The sequence below is a fragment of the Mustela nivalis genome (genome assembly GCF_964662115.1).
Source record: "Mustela nivalis genome assembly, chromosome: 2".
NCBI classification, from domain to species: domain Eukaryota; kingdom Metazoa; phylum Chordata; class Mammalia; order Carnivora; family Mustelidae; genus Mustela; species Mustela nivalis.
The window spans coordinates 155,009,224-155,034,651 of record NC_139021.1 but is presented as its reverse complement, the minus strand read 5'-3'; the positions used below and the strand labels follow the sequence as shown (position 1 = coordinate 155,034,651).

Below are 25,428 nucleotides of genomic sequence, written 5' to 3'. Positions count from 1 at the left end.
TGGGTGAAGGTCACGGGCCGGGACAAGCAGAAGGAAAAGGAATCAACAACACAGAGAAGGGCACACTGCAGGGCAGTGCGTTTGTTCTTGCTCTCGGGTAGATGGACTCCGGAGAGCCGGTGAAACCCCAGTTTGGCCACATTCTCCCCGAGTGACCTTTCTGGGCTCTGTCGGGGGTCAAAATCCTATTTTCTAAGCTCAGTGTGAGGATCTGGTGTCCTGCACGGCAGAAGCACCCCACACTATGTGCGGCTACAGGAGGTGCTTCACGCCTGTGATTTTGTTTACAAACCGTACTGAGAGGCACGAAACCGGCCTCAACTTGTCCAAGGTGTGAGCTCTGAGGCCTGAGGCACCCAGGGACCACCGTGGGGCTCTACATTGTGGACGGCACCCCATCCTCGGCTCTGTGGCCTTCCTCAAGGCACAGGGTTTCACCGAAGGCCTGCCTTCCCTTGTTCTTTCCTCCTTTCCCTGAAGTGCCCTCCTGTGAAGAGAGAGCTGGCGATGCAGACCATGAAGCCTGTTTCACCTGCACCGAGGGAGGGAGCGAGTTGCTTGCTTGGGACCACCATGGAGGGCCACAGCAGAGGACCCTCTGCAAGAGTAACTACCCTCCCCCAGGTCCCCAGCTCCAGGTTGGGCTTCCTGGGAGTTCTTCCTGAGCTGAGAGTTCCCTCCTGACAGAACCCAGACCCAGGCTTCGTAGAGAAATTGGCAGTTTACAAGCACAGGAAGTTACGGGAAAAGTTCTTTTATGCTAAAAGGATATGGTTCTACCAGCCGTTTCCCTCTTTGCTTGTTGTACCTGTGCATTTTGGAAGGAATGAGTCATATGCTGCATGAAGTTCCGGTATTAGGGCCAACTGACAAGTGATTTGGGGATCAGCCCTAGAGAATGACCGTTTTATCAAAACCTGTGAGAAACCACAACTTACTCTACTCTGAGTAAGTGGGTGCAAAACCCTTCAACTAAGAGAGGAGAAAAGTCAATCCATTCTGTCCCAAACTAGGACATAGATATTGCAGAACTCATCTAGTCAAATGCCCTCATGTTACAGAGAAGGACCTAAAGCCCAGACTCACTGAGGTGGCCATTCCATGCTCATCAAGATCCAAAGTCCTTCTATCTTGTGCTCCATCTACCAAGCCCGTGGCTTCTATTCTCAAGGTTACCTCATGGCTCTAGTTGGCAGTTGGTGCTCTAGCCATCACAACCATCTCCAAGCACCAGGAAGGAAAAAGGGCTGAATGGGGACTACTCTATTCAGATAAGCCAGCTTTTTCTCTACCAGAAGTCACACACTAGCATTCCATTTAATTTGACCAGAATTTAGGCATATGCCCACATCCAGTTGTAGGAGAGTCTGAGAATTCTTTCCTCCCTGGGATGAATATCTTCTTGCCCCAAAGAAAATAAAAATTTTGCTAAAAAGAAGGGAGGGGTACCTGGGTGGCTCAGTGGGTTAAGCCTCTGCTTTCAACTCAGGTCATGGTCTCAGGGTCCTGGGATCGAGCCCCACATCAGGCTCTCTGCTCAGCAGGGAGCCTGCTTCCTCCTCTCTCTCTGCCTGCCTCTCTGCCTGCTTGTGATCACTGTCTGTCAAATAAATAAATAAAATCTAAAAAAAAAAAAAAAAAGGAAGGGAGATAACAGATCTTTATAATCTCTCCCATTATCTCTTAATATGTAGCTATAGTAAAATTCTCATGGAATGAAACTGCATGAATTCCAGTCCATACATCTACTGTGTGCAGAAGACTCTTGGGGGAAGGAGCTCAAATCCCTGTTTTCATTTGAGATGAAATGGTTAAAGCTCAGAGCAATGTCTGGTACGTAGGAAAGCACTCAGTGAGGGCGACTGTCATTTGGGGAAGCCTCGGGTTCATAAAGCAGCCCGGCCCTTGCAGCACTGGCATCCAGGATCTGCCTGTGACCTCCCCGGAGACCGCAGGCGGGTTGCCCATCTCTCTGAGCCCTAGTTTCTGCACATGTCCAGGGAGGCTAATAATGGCTACTTCACAGATGGCTGTTTTTTTGTTGTTTTGTTTTTAAGATGTTATTTATTTGTGAGAGAGAAAGTGCAAGAACAAGCAGGGGCAGGGGCAATGGAGAAGGAGAAGTGGACTAGCCGCTGACGAGGGAGCCCGACGCAGGGCTTGATCCCAGGACTCTGGGATCATGACTGAGTCGAAGGCAGACCCTTAACCAACTGAGCCACGCAGGTGCCCTTCACAGATGGTTTAAAGCATCAGGGGAAACGATGCACAGAAAGTACCAGGCCCACCCTCAGTGAGGCCCCACCTGCGAGGCTTGGCTGCAGCCAGGTTTGGTGATAAACTCCTAAAGATTCAATGTGGATCTTCTCCTTTGGGATGAAATTCAGCCTCAGGACTAGGAGAAAGGGTCCTGGATTTCTCAAAATTCATCTTGCTCTGGATCAAATTCCAAATTTGCAGGAAACAAGGAGGCTTTTTATTTTTAATTTTTAAATTATGGTGAGCTATAGCTAACATGAGATTTCCTGTCTTAACCATATTTAAGTGCTCAGTTTGGAGGCATCAGCCATAGCCATACCATTGTGCACCGGTGAGCACCGCCCACCCATAGAACTCTGTCTTGCAGAACTGCAGCTCTGTACCCATTCATCGCTAGCTCCTCGAAGCCTCCTCCCCCAGCCCGTGGAAGCCACCAATCTGCTTTCTGTTTCCATGAATGTGACTGCTGCAAGCACTTCCTGGCAGGGGAATCATATAGCGTGTGTCTTTTGTGACTGGCTTGTTTCACTGAGCGTAAGGGTTCATCCATATTGCGGCAGGTGTCAGCATCTCTTTCCTTTTTAAGGCTGAGTGTTGTACAGTGTGTCTATAGCGCATCTTGTTTATCATCCATCTGGCCATTTAAGGGGAATTGGAGAGGAGACTTGGAAGGAGGCATCAAGGACTGAGAAAACACAGTGGGTGCTGGGGGCTCTGAGGTGAGAAAGCTGGAGACTTGCCCAGGAAGTATCAGGGTGTCCAGGGTTGCAGGAGAATCCCCATGGGGTCTGGAGTCAGATCACGGAGGACCACCAGGTGCTTAAGGACCATGAATTTGGTTCTTTTAGTAATGCAGAGCCCTGGAAGGTTGTTGAGCAGTAAAGTGGGTAGAAAAATAGCTGTGCTTTCCTGAACCCATTTTCACTTGTTCCCCCAGAAAGCTCTGATATACAAGTTTCACTAGAAAGAGAGAAAATTGAAAATGTTTATAGCTTCCCAGAGTCTAAAGGGAGCTAATGTTTTTACTGTAGGCTTGTTGAGAAGGGCAGAATGACATTTCTTGCGTGTGTGGTGTTGGCTGTAAGTGAGAGGAGAAAATGGGGCCAGCAGGTGGCGCTGCAGGGCTGGACACTGTGCCTGCTTAGTCCTGCACACAGCGGCCCCTTCCCATGCTGTGCTGTTTCTGTCTCTCTCTCTCCTTTTTGTCTATGCTTAGCCTGGGGTTTGAACTCATGACGTTGAGATCAACAATCTCAACTCTACTGACTGAGCCAACTAGATGACCCTGCCCCTGGCCCAGTTTCATCCAGTCCCTTCTCTACTTGGAGAAGGGGTGTGGATTCTCCTACCAAGTGCAGCTCTCATATTCCTCCTTCCTTCTCTCCTGCCCTCTTGCTAGCGCAACCCATTTCTGGTAAATTTTCTGTGGGTCAAATGAATTACGTGAAGAACAGCCCCATCGCCTGAGACCATAGCCTCGCCTCGCTGGTTCCTCAGGGCAGCCGGTTTCCCTTCCCAGCTGTCTGGGTAGTCTGGGTAGGCAGAGATGCCACCAAGTCGCTACATTTCCTTCTTTCTTGGGGCGGGCTGCCCAGATGGCTCCAGGAGCAGGAGCCCGCACATGAGGAGGGAGCCTTTTGGGGATGTTAGAGGTGTGAAGCTGGCCACCCAGCCCTTCTGAGATCTTAGGAGGGAGCCAGGATTAGGGTGACAGGAGGGAGGCATTTGCCTTGGGTACAGAATTTAAGGGGGCGCCCAAAACCTCAATAGTTAAGACAAAAATGACACTTTAATGCTGTGTTTTTTAAAATCACAGTTAATGCAAAAAGAAAAAAAAAGGCAATAATGAACAAAGTCGAGACTGGGACCAAGGAGTGGAGGAAGATTTGGGGAGGCAAAAAGGGACTTGGACTTGGGCTGACCAAAGCACCAAAGGCAGCTAACCAGGCGGCACCAAGCCTTCCCCCGAGCCTAATCATAGAGCTTCTGGCTGAAAACAGCGGAAACCCTGAAGCCTCCTAACATCTGCCCCTCTCCTGTGCCGCCGGCTGGACATCTGTGTCCATCAGTTCCTTAGTGCAGGAGGGTTCCTGCCCTGACAGGGGAACCCTGAGAGACCACGCCATCCACACCCCATGGTAGGGCCTTTAAAACAGGCTGCTCTTAAATATTCCCTCTTGCTGTTCTCCATTAGGCACCCACATCTCCCCGGCTGGCTGTCCCCCGGCATTCACCCACAGTGCGAGGCAGAGTGCAATTTTGTTCGCCTTCCGTGAGGGCTACGGGCCAGCCCGCTGTGGCAGGGCTGGGCCTGGCTCTGTGAGTCTCCCACTGCCAGGAGCCCAGCACAGGGAGGTGCCATTCTCAGGGCCTGGCTGCTGAGGCAGAGGTTGGAGCTCCATGGGGACAGGACCAAACCACACATATGCACCTCATGCTTCTGCCAGAACGGGGCTCACGTCTGCTCCCATTCCATGGGCCAAAGCAAGTCATAGTGTCAAACCCAAAGTCCGTGGCCTTTGGGTACAACTGGGTGTATGCTTCACCAAGACTAGGGTTTCTCAGCTTGGGTGCTGTAGACATATGGGGCCAGAGAAGTCCGCATGGTGGGGCTGTTCTGCACATTTTAGGACATTTAGCAGCATCCCTGGCCTCTACCCAGGGGAGGCCAGAAGCACTGCTCTCCAGTTGTGACAACCCAGACTCTTCCCCTGGGGACAGAATCATCCCCAGTAGAGAATCACTGACCTACTGAGATGCATGGCCGGGGCAGGGGATGGGCCACATAATTGTGGCAAAATACACAGTCCACCATCCGAGCCAATGATAGATGCCCCTTACTTGGATTCATCTCAAGTTTTGGTTCAGAAGCACCAGTCAAGGTTAGGGGGACCCATTTTCCAAATGGATGCGAGGATAAGGACCCTCATTTGTCAGCCCCAGGATTGCCCCGCGTGGCTGCAGTTATAGGATGACTCCCCTCATCCCTTCACTTCACGCGGGAAACTGTTCTCTTGCTTTTGGCCAGTGGTTCTCAGAGGGTGGTTCCTGGACCAGTCGCCTTAGCAGCACCTGAGAACTTACTAGAAATGCAACCTCACGGGCCCCGCCCCAGGTCTGCTGAAGCAGAAACTTTGGGGGTGAGGCCCAGTGAGCTGCACTGGCGCCAGCCCCCCCACATCATTCTGTGCACAGGAAAATCTGAGAGCAGCTGCTTTAGTCTCAAGAAGTGGGTTTTAACCGCAGACATAGAATCGGATCTCCTGGGGCCCTGGTGTCTGGAGATGCTTCTTCAGCAGCTCTGAGGACGAGCCTGCTCTGTGGATTTTAGGGGCTCTCTCCTGGTGCCTGGCCCACTCTCCGCGGCCTGTTCAGAACCACTGGTGTAGAGACGTCCTTGGCTCCTTGGCCACAGTATGCTGGGCAAAGGTAGAGCCTGTTAAGCCTTCATTGGGGCATTTTGCCCTCCTTTCCCTGCGTCTTTGGAGCCTCTGGTGTATGCTCAGCGCCTTGCAAGGCTCTGTGGGATGTCACAAAGCATGGAAAACAGGGTCCTGGGGCCGCAGGGCTTTGCAGTCCGGTCACAGCTGACAACGAGACTGTCAGATGCTGATGGCTTGCTGCTGCTGGGCGCCCCTGGCAGAGGGCTTGGAAGCTGTGCTGGGCTGCGTGGCTGCTCACTGGACGCGTCACAGCCGACTGCAGGGAGGCGGCCTGCTCTGCTTTGCTCTGGGGTAGGTGGGTTTTGTCGGGCTGCCTGGAGACGCTCTGCTATAACAGCTTTGTACTTTTTGTGACGTGGGCTTCTTCCAGCATCCACACACACTGTCTTTTAATGATCAGATGCCATCTTTGTTGCACCTGCAGAAGTCACTGTGAAGTGCCCATACCCGTATGTGCACACATCTAATCGGAATGAAATGTAATTTGTGTTCTGAGGGCTAACTAGGTGTCGGGTACTGTGGGAGGACTCTGCGTGTACTTTTTAATCCTTTTTGTACCGTGGTGAAGGGGAAAATGTGCTCCTGTCATATGGAAAAGGAAGTTGAGGACCAGAGAGGTTAAGGAACTTTTCCAGGATCACATAGTGGAGTCAGGTTTGTTTCATTCCAGGAACTTGCTGGAACATACGTATAAGCAACTCCGCAAAAGCTCAATGAAACTTCGGCAACCCCACCTTTCCTGGCCAACCCAAGTGTTTTCCTCATTATAGGGGATCCCAGCAAGCCGTCAGGTTTCAGAAGTGTCAAGGCACCAGTCACCAAAGTGGCAGCGTCGATTGGAAATGCCCAGAAGTTGCCCATGTGTGACAAATGTGGCACCGGTATTGTGTGAGTATCCACCTCTCCCCAGTGTCGGAGGCCCCACAGGTGGAGTAAACCACGCTGTGGAAAGTGCCAGATGGTGCCCATTTTGGGTGCGATGGGGAAGAATTCCTGCCTGGCAAATAGAGCAGAGAGACCACATAGGCCTTTATGTCCAGAGCCAGGTGTGAAGGTTCTCCTTGGCCACAGAGCCCGTTGGGTGTGACTAACGTCAAAGCAGAGAGAGGGCCGCCCTGTTGAAGAGGGAGGGCTTCTCGAGTAATGTGTGAGGAGCCCAGGAATGAGCGGCAGCTTTATGAGGCCCTGATCTGCCCTTTGATGGGCCTCGTGGAAAGACCCCCCACCCCCCAGCCGTGGGGCTTGTCACTAATGGAGCCCTTTCCTGCCTCCCTCCTGCAGCGGCGTGTTCGTGAAGCTGCGAGACCGCCACCGTCACCCTGAGTGTTACGTGTGCGCTGACTGTGGCACCAACCTGAAACAGAAGGGCCACTTCTTCGTGGAGGACCAAATCTACTGTGAAAAGCACGCCCGGGAGCGAGTCACACCCCCTGAGGGCTACGACGTGGTCACTGTGTTCCCCAAGTGACCCAGCAGGTCTCCTCCTCTCCGTGCTCCGGCCCTCTCCTCTCCTGAAGGTTCCCGCTGACTCTGGTTTTTATCCCTGCTCTTTAAACACCACGTCTCCCCGCCTCTGCTAACTGACTCACTGGCTGCACGACGCCCGCTTTTACATTAACGGAGGATTGTTTCGTTCCGTGTCCCCTTGCCAGCGTCCCCGGGTCTTCTCTTTACCTCGGTTCGTCTCTGCTGCAGTTGGACATCAGCCACATTGGAACCAAACCGAATTGGATATGTCTGACACTGAGTTCATGTCTACTCAATAAATTTATAGACTCTAAGGCAGTGTGGCGTCTCTCATTCCACCATGCGTCCTCGTTCCTGGCTCAAGCCAGATGAGAGTTCTGATCTCATCTCGTCATCTTTTGGGTTCCCCACTTCTCTGAGATTGGCAGGTCTTCTCCAGGGGTGAGAGGATTGACATCTGAATGGGCCATAGTCTCACCGTTCTTGGAAGCTTTCTCCAGATTCTGTTTCTCTGATGCTAATATAAGATCAACCTCGTTATTGTATTCTTTTTTTTTGAAAGATTTTATTTATTTATTTGACAGAGTACGCAAATAAGCAGAGCGGCAGGCAGAGGGAGAGAGAGAAGCAGGCTCCTTGCTGAGCAGGGAGCCCGATGCAGGGCTCAATCCCAGGACCCTGGAATCATGACCTGAGCCAAAGGCAGAGGCTTAACCAACTGAGCCACCCAGGCATCCCAACCTCGTTATTGTTGTAATAAAATTATGTCTTCTTTTCTCTCTGGCTGTTCTGGGACTTACCCAAGGAGGTGAATGGTTCCCAAATAAGAGATGGAATGCTTTACCAGTTGGCCTTGGAATACCCCCTGATGGGTCCCTTTCCAGGCTGTTTGCCACCACTGCAGCCACTCTGCTCTGTGTGAAGGGAAGCAGACTCAGGATGGGTATCACCTAGGTGTGAAACTCAGATACTTCTTGGTAGTCCCTTATGGAATTTTGACAGCAAATAGACAAGTTCTGGGACATGGTTTTCCTGAGAAAACCCAATTTGTGAACTGTGACAGAAACTTCGGATTTTTTTTTTCTCTCTCAAATGGAATTTATTTGGAGGGTTTTTTTATGGGGGCATACCCTAAACTGACTAACCCTATCAAATGAAGGATTTTTATTCCATGTCAGACACTTAGCATCATGGGCAAGAGTGGACACAGACCAGGTAGGACTACCGCACTGGTCCAGGTAATAAACGGAGAGGCTGGCACAGGGTGGTAGAGGTGGGACTGGGGAGAAGTCACTGGATTTGAGGTAGATTTTTAACATAGAGCAGATTGACTTGGGATGCCTTCTTTCTTATCCCCTCTTGACCAGACAACAAAGAGCTTCTACCCTAGTAATGGGCCCCTAGAGCAGGAGACCTCTTAGCTCTGCCAGCCCTGTTATCAGCTGGGAGCTCAGAATGGCAGGAGAAAGTGTGGCAGGTGTGGTCTGGTGTGCCCAGTTCCTTGGGCACAAGCTGAATGTTGGCTCCCTCACCTGCCCGCCTCGTCTACCTCCAAGAGCCCTGCCCTCAAGGAAAGAGTAGCATCTAGAAAGTACATCCGGTGTGATGGTGCCTGACGTCGATGGCACTTTACAGATTACAAAACGCATTTGCATTTATTGTATTGCTCTGGGAGCATCACAAACTCTGCTAACAGGTGATTTCATAGGTGGGTTGGAACCAAGGACTCGGTGTGAATGAGAATTAGAGTGTCTAGGGTCATGAACAAGCACATGCTGGAATTTACAGGGAGCACTGGTGTCTGCTCTGGAAGAAGGCCTGTGGCCAAGGTCTGAGAGCATGAGGGGATCTTTCATGGTTAGGTTGTGGCTGACTGCCCTCCTCCCTCTAAATACTCTCTTGATGCCATGTCATTGAATCAATTTGAAAAGAATTAAAGTGTCTCTATCCAAAGGGATTAAGCCAACTAGGAGTTGAATTGCTGAAACTTTTAGGCAGAAGACACTCACCGCATTGACGCAACAGCCAGTTTTGGTGATAAATATGCCTCAAAACCTTGGCAAAAACATTTGTCGAATTCCGAGAGGGTTTTCTCCATCATGATGATGCGTTTATATCCTGAATTTGCATTTATTGTTCTCTGAAGGGAGATGCGTAGTGAATTGTTTCTGCCTCTCGACAGACACATTGTGAGTTTCCGCACGCTTCACAGATGAAAGCATTTACCCTCTTGGCGACCTTGGCATAGGCCAAGAATCTGAGGTTTGTGAGATGCTATGGGAGAAACAGGCGTTTAAAACAAATTAGTCCACCTCGTTCTAGCTTCTGCAGGAAATCCTCGAGTCTGAGGACAAAGGCGACCGGTCTGCCTGCAGTCGGAGGCTGCCGCTCAAGGCCTGGCATGTGGGTCACTCGTTGAAACACAGTGAGCAGAGCCTAGCATTGGGAGGAAAGAGCCCAGTGGGGCCTGTTAAACACTGATAAATAAAATAATCTCTGCCTTCTTGCCTGGCTCTGTGCTCTGGGAGCTGCAGATCTCGCTGTTTCCTGGGGGAGTGCTGGGTGAATGATCTTGTGGCTGGACTTTGTTGGTTTGTCCCTCAGCCCCGCCTTGATTTGATTTGAGCCCATCCATCCCCTTCTGCTGTAATTGGTGGGGCAGATAGGCCAAGGCCAAGGCCTGAAGCACACCAAACACCTGGCAAAATGAATCCGGTCTGTGGGTTTCATCTTACAGCTGAGGAGATGCCAAGGTATCTTTGTGCCCCAGCGCGTTGGGCACATCGGAGTCCTGTTTTTCCTGCTCTCCCCCGCTTTCCCCACTATACCTGTCGGCCATGGGAGAGTCCTTCCTCCTGAGAGGGCTCTGAACACCTGGGGACTCTGATGGGGAGAGACTGGACTCAGCCAGACTTCTATGCCCCTGGGCTCATCCCACTCAGAAAGGGACGGAGGTTTTTTCCCAGGACAGCCAGTTCCCCATACCTAACTGTGAGAACTTAGCCAAGTCACTTACCTGTCCTGACCCTGCGTTGTCATTTGTGTCCTCTGTCCTCTTGATCAGTCTTCCTTCTGGCTTCTGTTTGACTTCTGTAGTCATCTGTATTATTTTCCTTCTTTCTCTTTGCTTTGGGTTAGTTTGCCTCTCTGCCTACTTGTGATGTCTGTCTGTCAGATAAATAAATAAATAAATATTTTTTTAAAAAATAGAAGTTGGAAAGCCATGGATAGTCCTCGTCTTGATTTTTTTTTCTTAAAAAATTTACATGATTATTTAAATTGATGTGCGCATGGCTGTCTTCTGTTTAAATTGCCTGGCAGGACTGAAGAGAGAAAATAACACCAAGGGGAAAATGTTAGGGAAACCTGGAGGGTGGAGCAGACAGGAGATGTGATCATTATCTGAACAATGTGCAGAATACCAGCTTCACGGCAGTGTTTGAGGCACAGCTGGCATGAGTGTCCTAGGTGGAAATTTTTTCTTAAGAGGTGGCCACTTTGTTGATCAGTGTGCATTTTTTCAGAATTCATTCTTCATAGTGAAAATGTCAAGAGTAGTGTTCCAGTGTTGGAAGTGGGAAAATGGATACTCTACTTTCTACTACTGAAGAGTGAAATAAGTTCTGGAATTTTGTGTGAAATCGTCTCAGATGACTTTCAGTCTGAGAAACAAGTCTACAAAGTTAGCTTCAGAAGGGACTTACTATGAGTTACAAAAGATGTAGCTAAAGGAAACTTACTATCCAAGAAAGCTATATCCAGAAAAGTAGTGAGTAAGCAGTGAGTACAGAATGACAATATCTGAGTCAATATTTTTATTCAAAACAAAAAATTTCTAAGCCAGCTCTGTACTCACTGTGGGACTGGAACTCACAACCCCAAGACCAAGAGGCTCATGCTCTACCAACCAGGCATCCTCCTCTATCTGAGTCAATTTTTTTTTTCCAGTGGGCTGTACGCCCAGTACAGAGCCCAATGTGGGGCTTGAACTCATGACTTTGAGATCAAGACCTGAGCTGAGATCACCAGTCACTTAACCAACTGCGCCACCCAGACACCCTATCTGAGTCAATATTTTAATAGTACACAAGTAAATTCTTTATAAAAGTTCATCTTTGAGGTAATACTGGTCACGTAAGACAGGATATATATATATATATATAATCTGCTCCTTCTGAAACTACACTAAAATGACTCAAAAGGACTTGAAAAACAAGTACCAATTTTCAAAGAAAGGCCTTGGAAGGATTAGCTAATAAAAGATGTCAATCTAGTGGCGCCTGGCTGGCTCAGTCAGTGGCTTATGCGACTTTTAATCTTGCGGTCATGAGTTTCAGCCCCATGCTGGACACAGCACTCACTTAGAAATTTTCTTAAAATAAAAATATTGACTCAGATACTGATCTTGATCTCAGGTTTGTGAGTTCCAGCCCCAAGTTGGGCGTAGAGATTACTTAAAAATAATTTTAAAATCTTAAAAAAAAAAAAAGTCAGTAGCCAGGTAACAGAAAGACTATAGGATTTTTTCCTAAAGAAACCAAATATCCCCAGAGAAGAAACTTCCATATACTGATATCTAAGTGAAAAGGCTCTACACATCTCATGCACAATGAAAGAAAAATTATCTTGGGGCGCCCAGATGGCTCACTTGGTTAAGAAACTGCCTTTGGGGGGCGCCTGGGTGGCTCAGTGGGTTAAAGCCTCTGCCTTTGGCTCAGGTCATGATCCCAGGGTCCTGGGATCGTGCCCCACATCAGGCTCTCTCCTCAGTGGGGAGCCTGCTTCCTCCCCTCTCTCTGCCTGCCACTCTGCCTACTTGAGATCTCTGTCTGTCAAATAAATAAATAAATAAAAATCTTTAAAAGAGAGAGAGAGAGAGAGAGAGAAAGAAACTGCCTTTGGCTCAGGTCGTGATCCTGGAGTCCCAGGATCGAGTCCCACATCGTGCTTGCTGCTCAACAGGGAGTCTGCTTCTCCCTCTGACCCTTCCGCCTCTCATTCTCTCTCTCAAATAAAGTCTTTTAAAAAAAGAAAAGAAAGAAAAATTATCTCAAGGCCCAATAATCATAAAAGTTTTGATTGCTTAGATTAAATCTTGGAAGTTCCCAGAGAGAGACATCCAACCATTTATAAGGACTTTGGAGTCAATGCTTTCAGAATGCAGAACCCTCCCTGGAAGCCAACAGACTGTGCAGCTCTACCTTTGTAAAATTCAGGGAGAATAATGATCAAACTAAATGAGATACTTTTGCTCGTAAGTGTTAGCACGGTATACTTCCTGATGTGCACCTCAATTTTGGAATTACTAGGATAGCTTGGAGACTGTTTCACATCAGGTCACGTAGACCTAGCTCAGTTGGAGGCAGCATAGTGTGGTGGTCTAGAGCTCAGACCCTGGAGCTGGTCTGTCAGTTCAAATCCTGACTCTGGGGCTCACTGGCCGTTTGATATTGGGCATATCAGTTAGTCTCTGGAATCTCATGTTTTCATCTGCAAGGGTAAAGAATTGTTAGACTATTTACTTCACTGGGAGTTTATGTGTCCAAAGTAAATCAGTATGTCAGCAAATCAGTATGTCAGCCTAAAGTCAACTGATTGTCAACGTTAGCCACATCTCCAAAAACACCTTTATAGCAACATTTAGATTAGTATTTGATTAAAGAACGGATGCTGTAGCCTAGCCAAGTTGGTGCATAATATTAACCATCGCAGTTCACAGTCCACCTCTTATAAACTTGGCACCCATACATAGTCCCTTAAATCATACTTCATCTCCAAATAAATAACAAAGTTATACTTCTGTTTCACACGATACAACTATCCTGAGTACTAAAAAACACAAACTAACCCTTTAGCCGAAAGAAGATGTCAAATCCTTGGGTGATGTTTACTCTTCTCATTGATACCCTATAACAAAGATCACAAATACTCATAACAACATGTAGCTGTTCATGATAAATACAGCCCTTGTTTCCACAGCTGGTCGTTTGATTGTGGCAAATTTCTTTCCTTCTCCCTCTCTCCTCCCTTCTTGCTTCCTTCCTTCCCTCCTTCCTGGGTTGTGGTGAGAACACTTAATATGAGATCTTTTCCCTAAAAAAATTTTTTAGATTATTTATTTATTTATCAGAAAGAGAGGGGGCGGGGAGAGCGAGCACAGGCAGACAGAATGGCAGGCAGAGGCAGAGGGAGAAGCAGGCTCCCTGCCGAGCAAGGAGCCCGATGTGGGACTCGATCCCAGGATGCTGGGATCATGACCTGAGCTGAAGGCAGCTGCTTAACCCACTGAGCCACTCAGGCGTCCCATTCCCCTAAAATTTTTAAGTGCACAGTACAGTCTTGTTAACTGTAGGCACAATGTTGCACGGCACATCTCTAGAACTTTTCATCCTACACGACTGAAACTCTTCATCCACTGAATAGCAACCCTGTTTCCTCTTCCCCCAAGCCCCTGGCAAAGACCATCCTATTCTCTGTGTCTGTCGGTGTGCTCTCCCAGGGCTACACACTCTCCTAGCAGGTACGTACAGTGCAGTGAAGGTCGGTGATGAGGGTTTGGCCAGGGGGATGCAGGTGTACGTGGTGGTATAGTCTGGTGAAAAGACAGGGCCTGATCTGGGCTCACAAGCAGAGCAGCTTGTCAGCATGTGCCCGCATGGCTTCATGTTCTGCCAAGGGACAAGGAGCGGGAGGGTTCTAAGGATTGCAAAAGGACAAACTTTTCTGAACTACCCTTTTTTATTTACCCACTGAATTTGTTGATTCAGTCACTATTTAAACAAATTGCTTAGTGTCCTAGTGAGATAGCAAGGTACATCATATTTCTCAACAGATGTTTGTGGAATGTGATTTAGTTGGAATATTATCCCATGTAGAGTACGTAAGTTATACAGTTTTTGACCCTTGAACAACTCACGGGTAAGTGGGAGCTGACCCCTGTGTCATCAAAAATCCACATGTATCTTTTTTTTTTAATTTATTTATTTTTTTAAATTTATTTATTTAAAAATCCACATGTATCTTGACTATGAGAGTAAGACACAGCACTCAGAATGCTGACAACTCACTTCCTTTTATATTATGTTACTTATTTTGTTGAAAACATCTAGAATTTTAGCCCCTCCTTTTTAAGTGAGAAATAACTTAATCTCCTTAAGCGTTACTACCACATTATCAATTATTTAGACTCAAAAAGTTCTACTTCCATCCTGGCCAGAACCCAGGTTGGCTGCATTCTTGTTGAGATATGTTGGCCATTTCTTAATCCTTGGCTCTGTGTCAGAAATGCTCTCCCTTTGGGAACCACAGCCAAAGAAGAGATGGACAGATTCAGGAAGAAGAACACTGTTTAAACCATCCTCTGTCTCCCCGTATCATTATCTACACTGTGGCTCTTCCCACAGTGATGTCTGCTTGCCACCATGGTACCGCTGTGGCCTTGGGTACAGGGGTTTCTTTTTGACTTGTCAGCCCTGTTGGTCCCTGGGAACTTTGAGTCTCATTTGGGAGGTGTAAAGTTCCTGTATCTGTGGCCATCACTGATCTACACAGCCAAGTTTTCACTTGTCTTCCTCTCATCTGGATTGGAATTTGACACTTAATGTGGGATCTAGGGAAAGGCCTCAAGATTCCCCAGCTGTACCAGTCTGGAGCGGATGTCCTGGTTCTTACTGTGTTGTTCTCTGTAGGGCTGGCGGCCATGTCAAGAGCTGAAGTTCCTAGCATTGTCTTCCTACAAATGATTTGCTGACCTATCTGCCTATTTGTTACTCTCTTCTCCAGCCAGGGCAGCGTTCTCCTGACTATTTTAGACCTTTTGTGTTTGCATATCCCCTTGGAGCTCAGTAGCTGTAGAATGCCTTATAGAACCATAACAACAGAAAAAGGTCCAGTTTCCCCTTGTTTCTAAAGATGGAATTGACTCAGAAGTTCCCTTTTCCTGCCCCCAGCTTGCAGCCTATTCGGAGCCTAGGAGCCTTCATTCTCTCTCCATATTGGGGCTTTATTTGTGCTGTCAGCTTTTGGCTCCTTATTTCTTTTTTCTTTTCTTTCTTTTTTTTTTAATATTTTATTTATTTATTTGACAGAGAACACAAGTAGGCAGAGAGGCAGGCAGAGAGAGAGAGAGAGAAGCAGGCTCTGCACTGAGCAGAGAGCCCGATGCGAGGCTCGATCCCAGGGTCCTGGGATCATGACCTGGGCCGAAGGCAGAGGCTTTAACCTGCTGAGCCACCCAGGCGCCCCTTAGCTCCTTATTTCTGAGGCTGTGGAAACTGCCAGCAGCTCTGTGGCCTCTGCTATGGGGGCTGGAGTAGGGCTTTCAGTCCCACCGCCTGGGTTTGCTAGCTTAAAGGGGACAGTTCTGTTCACTGATCAGAGCCCAGGGCACAGCCAGGGCACCCACACAGTATGACTGAAAGAAGAGACATTAGGGTAGTGGGGAATTAGTTTGTTCTAGCTAGGTTGGGGGTGCTTTGGGGAGAAAATACATAGCTCTTATTGCAAAAGGAATATTCAGAAAATTATCACTGAACCCATTTATTAATAATTACTTCTTTTCCCTGCATTACTGGAAAAACAAGCCTCTTTCCCCCCCCCCCCTTTTTTTTAAAGATTTTTTTTTATTTATTTGACACAGGGAGAGATCACAAATAGGCAGAGAGGTGGGTAGAGAGAGGGAAGCAGGCTCCTTGCTGAGCAGAGAGCCGATTCCGATTCGGGGCATGATCCCAGGACTCTCAGATCATGATCTGAGCCAAAGACAGAGGCTTAACTCACTGAGCCACCCAGGTGCCCCGTCTCTTTTCCTTTTTTTTAAATTTATTTTTTATTTTTATTTTTTTAATTAAAATTCAGTTAAGTAACATATAGTGTATCATTAGTTTTGGGTGTAGAGGTGATACATCAGTCTTATATAATAGCCAGTTCTCACTGCATCAAGTGCTCTCCTTAATGTCCACCACCCAGTTACCCCCATCATCCCACCCCCCCCAGCAACCCTCAGTTTGTTTCCTATGATTAAGAGTCTCTTATGATTTGTCTCCCTCTCTGATTTTGTCTTATTTTATTTTTTCTCTCTTCCCCTATGATCCTCTGTTTTTTTCTTAAATTCCACATATAAGTAAGATCATATGATAATTGTCTTTCTCTGACTTATTTCTGTTAATTTAATACCTTCCATCCCTGTTGTTCCAAATGGCAAGATTTCTTTTTTTTTTTTGATAACTGAGTAGTATTCCATTGTGTGTGTATATACATACACATCTTCTTTATCCATTCATCTGTCAATGGACATCTGGGCTTTTTCCATAGTTTGGCTATTGTGGACATGGTTGCTATCAAAATTAGGGTGCATTTACCCCTTTGGGTCACTACATTTGTATCTTTGGGGTAAATACCTGGTAGTACAATTACCGGGTGATAGGGTAGTTCTATCTTCAACTTCTTGAGGAACCTCCATGCTGTTTTCCAGAGTGGCTGCCACAGCTGCATTCCCACCAACAGTGTAGGAGGGTTTTCCTTTCTCCACATCCTCACCAACATTTGTCATTTCCTGACTTGTTAATTTTAGCCATCCTGACTGGTGTGAGGTAGTATCTCACGGTGGCTTAAATTTGTATTTCCCTGATGCCGAGGGATGTTGAACATTTCTTCATGTGCCTGTTGGCCATTTGGTTGTCTTCTTTGGGGATATGTCTGTTCATGTCTTTTGCCCATTTCTTGATTGGATTATTTGTTCTTTGGGTGTTGAGTTTGATGAGCTCTTTATAGATTTTGGATACTAACCCTTTATCTCATAATGTCATTTGCAAGTATTTTTTCCTATTCAATATGTCGGTTATCTTTTTATTTTGTCAGCTGTTTCCTTTGTGCAAAAGCCTTTCAGCTTACTAAAGTCCCAGCAGTTCACTTTTACCTTTGTTTCCCTTGCCTTTGGAAATGTGTCTGGTAAGAAGTTGCCGGGCGGAGGTTACAGAACTTGCCTGGCTATGTTCTCCTCTAGGATTTTGATGGATTCCTGTTTCACATTGAGGTCTTTAATCCATTTTGGGCCTATTTTTTTGTGATGGTGTAAGGAAATGGTCCAGTTTCATTTTTCTGCATGTGGCTGTCTAAATTTCCCAACTTCATTTGTTGAAGAGACTGTCTTTTTTTCCATTGGATATTCTTTTCTACTTTGCCAAAGATTAGTTGACCATTGAGTTGAGGGTCCATTTATAGATTCTCTGTTCTGTTCCATTGATCTCTTCGTCTGACTTTGTGCTGTCTTGATGATTCCAGATTTGTAATAGAGCTTCAATTCCAGAATTGTGATGCTCCCTGCTTTGCTTTTCTTTTTCAACATTATTTTCACTGTTCAGTCTTTTTTGGTCCCATACAAATTTTAGAATTGTTTATTCTAGCTCTGTGAAAAATGCTGGTGTTATTTTGATAGGGCCTGCATTGAATGTGTAGATTGCTTTGGATAGTATAGAAATTTTAATAATATTTGTTCTTCCAAAATAGGAGCATGGAATTTTTTTCCATTTCTTTGTGCCATCCTCAATTTCATTCATAAGTGTTCCCTAGTTTTCAGTGTACAGATCTTTTGCCTAGGTTTATTCCTAGGTATCTTATGATTCTTGGTGCAATTATAATGGAATTAATTCCTTAATTTCTCTTTCTGCTGCTTCATTATTGGTGTATAGCAATGCAACAGATTGCTGTATGTTGATTTTATATCCTATGACTACTGAATTCATGTATCTGTTCTAGCAATTTTTGGTGGAGTCTTTTGGGTTTTCTACATAGAGTACCATGTCATCTGCAAAGAGTCAATGTTTGACTTCTTCATTGCCAATTTGTTTGCCTTTTATTTCTTTCTATTGTTGGATTGCTGAGGCTAGGACTTCCAGCACTATGTCGAACAACAGTGGTGAGAGTGGACATCCCTGTCATGTTCCTGACTTTAAGGGGAAAACTGTCAGTTTTTCCCATTAAGGATATATTAGGGTCTTCTATATATGGCCTTTATAATGTTGAGGTATGTTCCTTCTATCCCTACATTCCTGAGGGTTTTTATCAAGAAAGAATGCTGTATTTTGTTAAATGCTCTTTCTGCATCTATTGAGAGGAACATATGGTTCTTATCCTTTCTTTTATTAATGTGTTGTATCATACTGATTGATTTGTGGATATTGAACCACCCTGCAGCCCAAGAAAAAAATCACACTCAAACATGGTGAAAATCCTTTTAATGTACTGTTGGATTCCATTAGGTCAGTATCTTGTTGAGAATTTTTGCAGCCATGTTTATCAGAGCTATTGATCTGTAATTCTCCTTTTTAGTGAGGTCTTTGGTTTTGGATTCAAGGTAATGGTGGCCTCATAGAATGAGTTTGGAAGTTTTCCTTCCATTTCTGTTTTTTTAGAACAGCTTCAGAAGAGTAGGTATTAATTCCTTTTTTAAAATGTTAGGTTAGTCACCATACAGTACGTCATTAATTTTTTATGTAGTTTCCAAGATTCATTGTTTGTGTATAACACCTAGTGCTCCATACAATATGTGCCCTCCTTAATACCCATCACCAGGCTCACCCATCCTTCCCACCCCCTCCCCTCTAAAACCCTCTGTTTGTTTCTCAGAATCCACAGTCTCTCAAGGTTCATCTCCCCCTTCAATTCCCCCCCTTCATTTTTCCCTTCCTTCTCTGAATGTCCTCCATGCTATTCCTTATGTTCCACAAATAAGTGAAGCTATATAATAATTGACTTTCACTGCTTGACTTATTTCACTCAGCATAATCTCCTCCAGTTGTATCAATTCTTCTTTAAATGTTTGGTAGAGGTATCCCTCTAGTAATTGACTGAGGTACTAACTGAGGGGCACCTCAGTCGTTAAGTGTCTGTCTTTGGCTCAAGTCATGATCCCAGGGTCCTGGAATCAAGCCCTGCAATGGGCTCCCTGCTTAGCAGGAATCCTGCTTCTCCCTCTCCCACTCCCCTTGCTTGTGTTCCTTCTCTCTTTGTGTCTCTCTTTGTCAAATCAACAAAGTCTTAAACAAACAAACAAAAAAAGACGTAAATGGTTGGTAGAATTCCCCTGGAAAGCCATCTAGCCCTGGACTCTTTTTTTGTTGGAGAGATAGAGATTTTAAAAAAAAATTTTTTTTAAGTTTAATTATTTTAGAGAGAGATAGCGAGCAAGCGGGAGGAGAGTCAGAGGGAGAGAGAATCCTGAAGCAGGTTCCTTGCTGAGCTTGGAGTCTGACTCAGGGATCGATCCCAGGCCTCTGAAATCATGACCTGGCCACAACCAAGTGTCGCCGCTCAACCAGCTAAGCCACCCAGGTGTCCCTTTTTGGGAGATTTTTGAAACCCATTCAATTTCTTTGCTAGTTATGGATCTGTTCAAATTTTCTATTTCTTCCTGTTTCAGTTTTAATAGCATGTACGTTTCTAGGAATTTGTCCATTTCTTCCAGCTTGCCCATTTGGTTGACATATAATTGCTCATAATATTCTCCTATAATTGTTTGTATTTCTTTGGTGTTGGTTGTGATCTCTCCTCTTTCATTCATGATTTTATTTATTTGGGTCCTTTCTCTTTTCTTTTTGATAAGTTTGGCAGGGAGTTATCAATTTTGTTATATCTTCAAGGAACTAATTCCTAGTTTCATTGATCTACTCTACTGTTTTTTATAAATTTCTTTATTGATTATTTCTGCTCTAATCATAATTACTTCCTTTTTTCTGCTGGTTTTAGGCTTTATTTGCTGTTCTTTTTCCAGCTTCTTTAGGTGTAAAATGAGGGTGTCCATTTGAGACTTTCCTTATTTCTCGAGAAAGGCCTGAATTACCATATACTTCACTCTGATGACTGCCTTTTCTGATTCCCAAAGGTCTTAGACTGTTGTGTTTTCATTTTCATTTGCTTACATGTAGTTCTTTATTTCTTCTTTAATTTCCTGGTTAACCCATTCATTCTTTAGTAGGATGTTCTTTTTTTTTTTTTTTAAGATTTTGTTTATTCACCTGAAAGAGAGAGTGTGTAATCATTAAAGTAATCATTAAAGCAGGGTAGAAAGGTAGAAGGAGAAGCAGACTCACTGCTGAGCAGGGAGCCAGATGTGGAATTCCATCCCAGGACCCAGAGATCATGACCTGAGCCGAATGCAGATGCTTAACCAGGCACCCCTCGTAAGATGCAACCCAGGTACCCCTAGTGAGATGTCCTTTAACCTTCACATATTTGTAGTTTTGCCAGATTATTTCTTGTGGTTGACTTCAAGTTTCATAAGGTTGTGGTCGAGAAATATGCTTGGTACGATCTCAGTCTTTTTGCACTGGTTGAGGCCTGATTTGTGACCCAGTGTGTCACAAATGTTCCATGTGCACTCAAAAAGAATGTGTATTCTGCTGCTTTAGGATGAAATGCTCTGAATATATTGGGTAAGTCCACCTGGTCCAGCATGTCATTCAAAGCCTTTGTTTCCTTGTTGATCCTTCTGCTTAGATGATCTGTCCATTGCTGTGAGTGGGGTGTTAAATTCCCCTACTATTATTGTATTATTATCCATGAGTTTAAGTTTGTTATTAATTGATTTATATATTTGGTTGCTATCAAGTTGGGGACATAAATATTTACAATTGTTAGATCTTCTTGCTGCATAGATATAGTACCCATCTCTTCTTATAGTCTTTGGTTTAAAATCTAGTTTTGGGGGAAGATAGAGTAATTGGGTGATGGGCATTAACAAGGGCACTGATGTAAGGAGCAGTGGGTGTTACATACCACTGATAAATCACTAAATTCTACCCCTGAAACTAATAATATACTATATGTTAACTAAATTTAATTTAAATTTTAAAAAATCCAGTTTCTCTGATACAAGGATGACTACTCCCACTTTCTTTTGATGTCCATTAGCATGACAGATGGTTTTCCAGCTCCTCACTTTCAGTCTGGATGTCCTTGGGTCTAAAGTGAGTCTCTCATAAGCAGCATATCGATGAGTCTTAGGTTGTTTTGTTTTGTTTTTGTTATCCATTTTGATATTCTGTATCTTTTGATTAGAGCATTGAGTCAATTTACAGAGTAATTATTGATTGGTATGAATTTAGTGCCGTTGTATTACCTGTAAAACTGATGTTCCTGTAGATTATCTCTGTTCTTTTCTAGTCTTTGTTGCTTTTGGTCTCTCTTTCTCACTGAAACAGTCCCCTGTAATATTTCTTGGAGGACTGGTTTAGTGTTCACAAACTCCTTTAGTTTTTGCTTTTCTTGGAAACTCTTTATCTGTCCTATTCTGAGTAATAGCCTTGCTGGATAGAAAAAAAAATACATACATACACATGCATAGATGTATATATACATATGTGTGTGTGTGTGTATATATATATGTATATATGCATGCATAAAGCCTTTTAATGTTGTAGTACTGGTACAGGAAATTAAATGATGGGTACAGTCATAGGAATTGCATCTGTGTTCCAATCATCCTAGCCCCAAGTTCCGAACTCCAATAGAAACATTATAAAGGATGTGATTTTCATAGACTTTACACACTGCAGCAAATGTAGATTCAATTCTGCTTTAAAAAGGGAAAGTGGGATAAAAGTGAAGCAATTGTAGAAAGTGAAGCAATTGTAAAGAAGATTCTAACATGGATAGAGTAAAAATTAAAAAGACAACCCACCCACCTTCCTCAAGTGTACAAGTACAAAGGGACCTAGGAAAGGCAGGTAATAAGCTGCCCAATGACACCTTTAAAGAACTTCTCATTTTAACCTCATAGGCAGTATCTCCAGAGCCTCATGGAAACTTGAGGCAATTTTCTTGCTCCTGTTTTTTTTTAAATTATTAACATAATTAATGTTAATAATCAATTATGGGTACAGGTACAGGTCTGTGATTCATCAGTCTTACACAATACACAGTGCTCACCACAACACATACCCTCTCCAGTGTCCATCACCCAGCCACCCCATCCCTCCCTGCCACCCTCTACTCCAGGAAACCTCAGTTTGTTTCCTATAATTAAGAGTCTCTTATGGTTTGTCTCTGTCTCTGGTTTCATCTTGTTTCATTTTTTCCTCGCTTCCCTATGATCCTCTGCCTTTTTTCTCAGATTCCATGTATGAGTAAGATCATATGATAATCGCCTTTCTCTGATTGACTTACTTCACTTAGCTAATACCCTCTAGTTCCATCCATGTTGTTGAAAATGGCAAGATTTCAATTTTTTTAAAAAGATTTTCTTTATTTATTTGATACAGAGAGAGATCACAGCTAGGCAGAGAAGCAAGCAGAGAGAGAGAGGAGGAAGCAGGCTCCCCGCTGAGCAGAGAGCCCGATGTGGGGCTTGATCCCAGGACCCTGAGATCATGACCTGAGCTGAAGGCAGAGGCTTTAACCCACTGAGCGACCCAGGTGCCCCAAGATTTCAATTTCTGATGGCTGCATAATACTCATGTGTGTGTGTGTGTGTGTGTGTGTGTGTGTATACACACACCACAACTTCTTTGGATAAAATGTTCTTGACTGCATATTTTTCTCATTTAGTACATAGAAGATATCATGCCATTTTTTTCTGACCTTCCAGGTTTCTGCGGATAGATCTGCTGCTAACCTCATGTCTACCCTTGTAGGTTAAGGTAACCTACTCTTGTAGGTTAGAGCTAGGAACTTTTTGTCCCTAGCTACTTTCAGAATTCTCTTTATCTTTGTATATTGCAAATTTCACTCTGATATGTCTCAATGTTGACCTGTTTTTTTTTTAAGGCTTTTTTTTTTTTTTTTTTAATTTGAGAGAGACAGCATAAGCTGGGGGAGGGGAGGAGGAGGAGCAGTGAGAGGGAGAAGCAAACACCCTGCTGAGCAGGGAGCCCAATGTGGTGCTCCAACCCAGGACCCCAAGATCATGACTGAGGCAAAGGCAGATGGTTAACTGACTGAGCCACTTGGCACCTCTGTGTTGACCTGTTTTTGTCGAATTTGAGAGGTGTTCTCTGTGGCTCTTGGACTGGAATGCCTGCTTTCTTTCCCAGATTGAGGACGTTCTCAGCTATAATTTGTTCAAATAAACCTTTTGCCTCTTATCCCACTCTTCTTCTGGTATTCCTAATATGTGGATATTGTTGCACTCTGTGGAATCCCTAAGTCCCTACATCTATATTAAGATCTCATAGTTTTTGTTTCCTCTTCTTTTCAGCTTCATTATTTTCCATAATTTTATCTTCTATTTCACCTATTTGATACTCTGGTTCTTGTATCCTCATTGTGATTATATCCAGTCAGTTTTGCACCTCAGTCATAGCACTTTTTATTTCAGCCTGACTAGTTTTTAGGTCTTTGATCTCTACAGCCAGGGTTTCTCTGGCATCTTCTATGCATCTTTCAAGCCCAGTCAGTGTTCTTATGACTGTTGTTCTAAATTCTTGTTCAGATATATTACTTATATCTGTTTTGAGTGAACCCCTGGCTGAGATTTTTTTTCTTTAACTTTCTTTTGGGGAGAATTCCTCTGTCTTGTCATCATGTCTAAGTTTCTGTCTTTTCTGAATTATGGAAACTTATGTTTCCTGCTCCTGAGAGTAATACTATATTAGGAAAGAGTCATACACTGTCCAGGGCCTGGAGTTTCAGGAAGTCTTTCTGGTGTATGCTGTGCAGTCTGCTGTCATGTTTTGGATGCACTTTCACAAAGGTCAGTCTTCTAAAGAATTCCTCCTTGCTTGCTGTGGGGAGCGTTTGGATCTTTAACTAGGTGAGCTTTGATTTGTTTGTTACGATAAGCCTTGCAGGGGTGCCTGGGTGGCTCAGTGGGTTAAACCCTCTGCCTTCGGCTCAGGTCATGATCTCAGAGTCCTGGGATCGAGCCCCGTATCGGGCTCTTTGCTCAGCGGGCAGCACGCTTCCCCCGCTCTCTCTGCCTGCTTCTCTGCCTACTTGTGATCTCTGTCTGTCAAAAAAATAATAATAATAAGCCTTGCATCTGTCACATTCTCTCCTTCCAACTATGCAGATTGTTTTCTTTAGCCTCTGATCAATTTCCAGTTGTTCCAAATGATTTGATGGTGGTACCTCGTGTTTGAGGGAAATGAGGCAAGCTTAGGCTCCCCTTACTGCTACACCACATTAACACCTCTCTGAAGGCCCAGTTTTTATATCTCTGATGTTAAATTTATTTTAACATTTTTTTTTCTGTTTTCTTTTTTTTTTTAAGATTTTATTTATTTATTTGACAGAGAGAGAGATCACAAGTAGGCAGAGAGGCAGGCAGAGAGAAGAGGAAGCAGGCTCCCTGCCGAGCAGAGAGGCTGATGCGGGCCTCGATCCCAGGACCCTGGGACCATGACCTGAGCCGAAGGCAGAGGCTTTAATCCACTGAGCCACCCAGGTGCCTTTTTTCTGTTTTCTTGATGTTAGTTTCTTCAGGGTTAGTGTTCTGATTTTGAAGTCTAATGTTTGTTATGCCTTGTTGGAGTTCCTCAAATATCTTTTCCATTTTTTAATTTAAATTCAGTTAATTAACATGTAATGTATTATTGGTTTCAGAGGTAGGGGTCAGTGATTCATCAGTCTTATGTAACACACAGTGCTCATTCTATCTATCACCAGTTATCCTATTCCCCCACTTCCCTACCCTTCAGCAACCTTCAGTTTGTTTCCCGTGATTAAGAGTCTCTTATGGTTTGTCTTCCTCTTTGATTTCATCTTGTTTTTTTTTTTCTTTCCTCCCCTCTGATCCTCTGTTTATTTCTTAAATCCCACGTATGAGTGAGATCATATGATAATTGTCTCTGTTTAACTTATTTCGCTTAGCATAATACCCTCTAGTTCCACCCATGTCATTGCAAGTGGCAAGATTTCAATTTTTTGATGACTGAGTAGTATTCTATTGTGTATATATATATAATCCATATCTTCTTTATCCATTCATCTATCGATGGACATCTGGGCTTTTCCCATAGTTTGGCTATTTTGGACTTTGCTCCCATAAACACTGGGGTGCATGTGCCCTTTCAGATCATTACATTTGTTTCTTTGGGGTAAATACCTGATAGTATTGTTACTGGGTCATAGGGTAGCTCTATTTTCAACTTTCTGAGGAACCTCCATACTGTTTTCCAAAGTGGCTGCCCCAGCCGCATTCCTACCAACAGTATAAGAGGATTCCCCTTCAAATATCTTTGAGTCTTGATGTTTTGTTTGTATCTGAGTTCATAGACACTTTCAAATATTCATAGTATTGAATGCTAGAGTATATTTCTTCACC

The 25,428-nt window shown here is 44.6% G+C and overlaps 1 protein-coding gene and 1 pseudogene across 2 annotated transcripts in view; both read left to right on the top strand.

The window, feature by feature from the left end:
- PDLIM1 (PDZ and LIM domain 1) overlaps nucleotides 1-7,480 on the top strand; it is a 43,277-nt gene extending 35,797 nt beyond the window's left edge. Inside the window, exons 6-7 of the mRNA XM_082719566.1 lie at nucleotides 6,473-6,590; nucleotides 6,984-7,480. Of these exons, the coding sequence (XP_082575692.1) occupies nucleotides 6,473-6,590; nucleotides 6,984-7,170 (305 nt within the window). The 3' untranslated portion in view covers nucleotides 7,171-7,480. The remainder of the gene's footprint in view (nucleotides 1-6,472; nucleotides 6,591-6,983) is intronic.
- A 29-nt stretch (nucleotides 7,481-7,509) lies between these two features.
- Nucleotides 7,510-14,919, top strand: LOC309859372 (succinate dehydrogenase cytochrome b560 subunit, mitochondrial pseudogene; annotated as a pseudogene). The gene is made up of 2 exons: nucleotides 7,510-7,610; nucleotides 14,452-14,919. The product of its transcript is annotated as a succinate dehydrogenase cytochrome b560 subunit, mitochondrial pseudogene (transcript).
- Nucleotides 14,920-25,428: the final 10,509 nt, after the last annotated feature.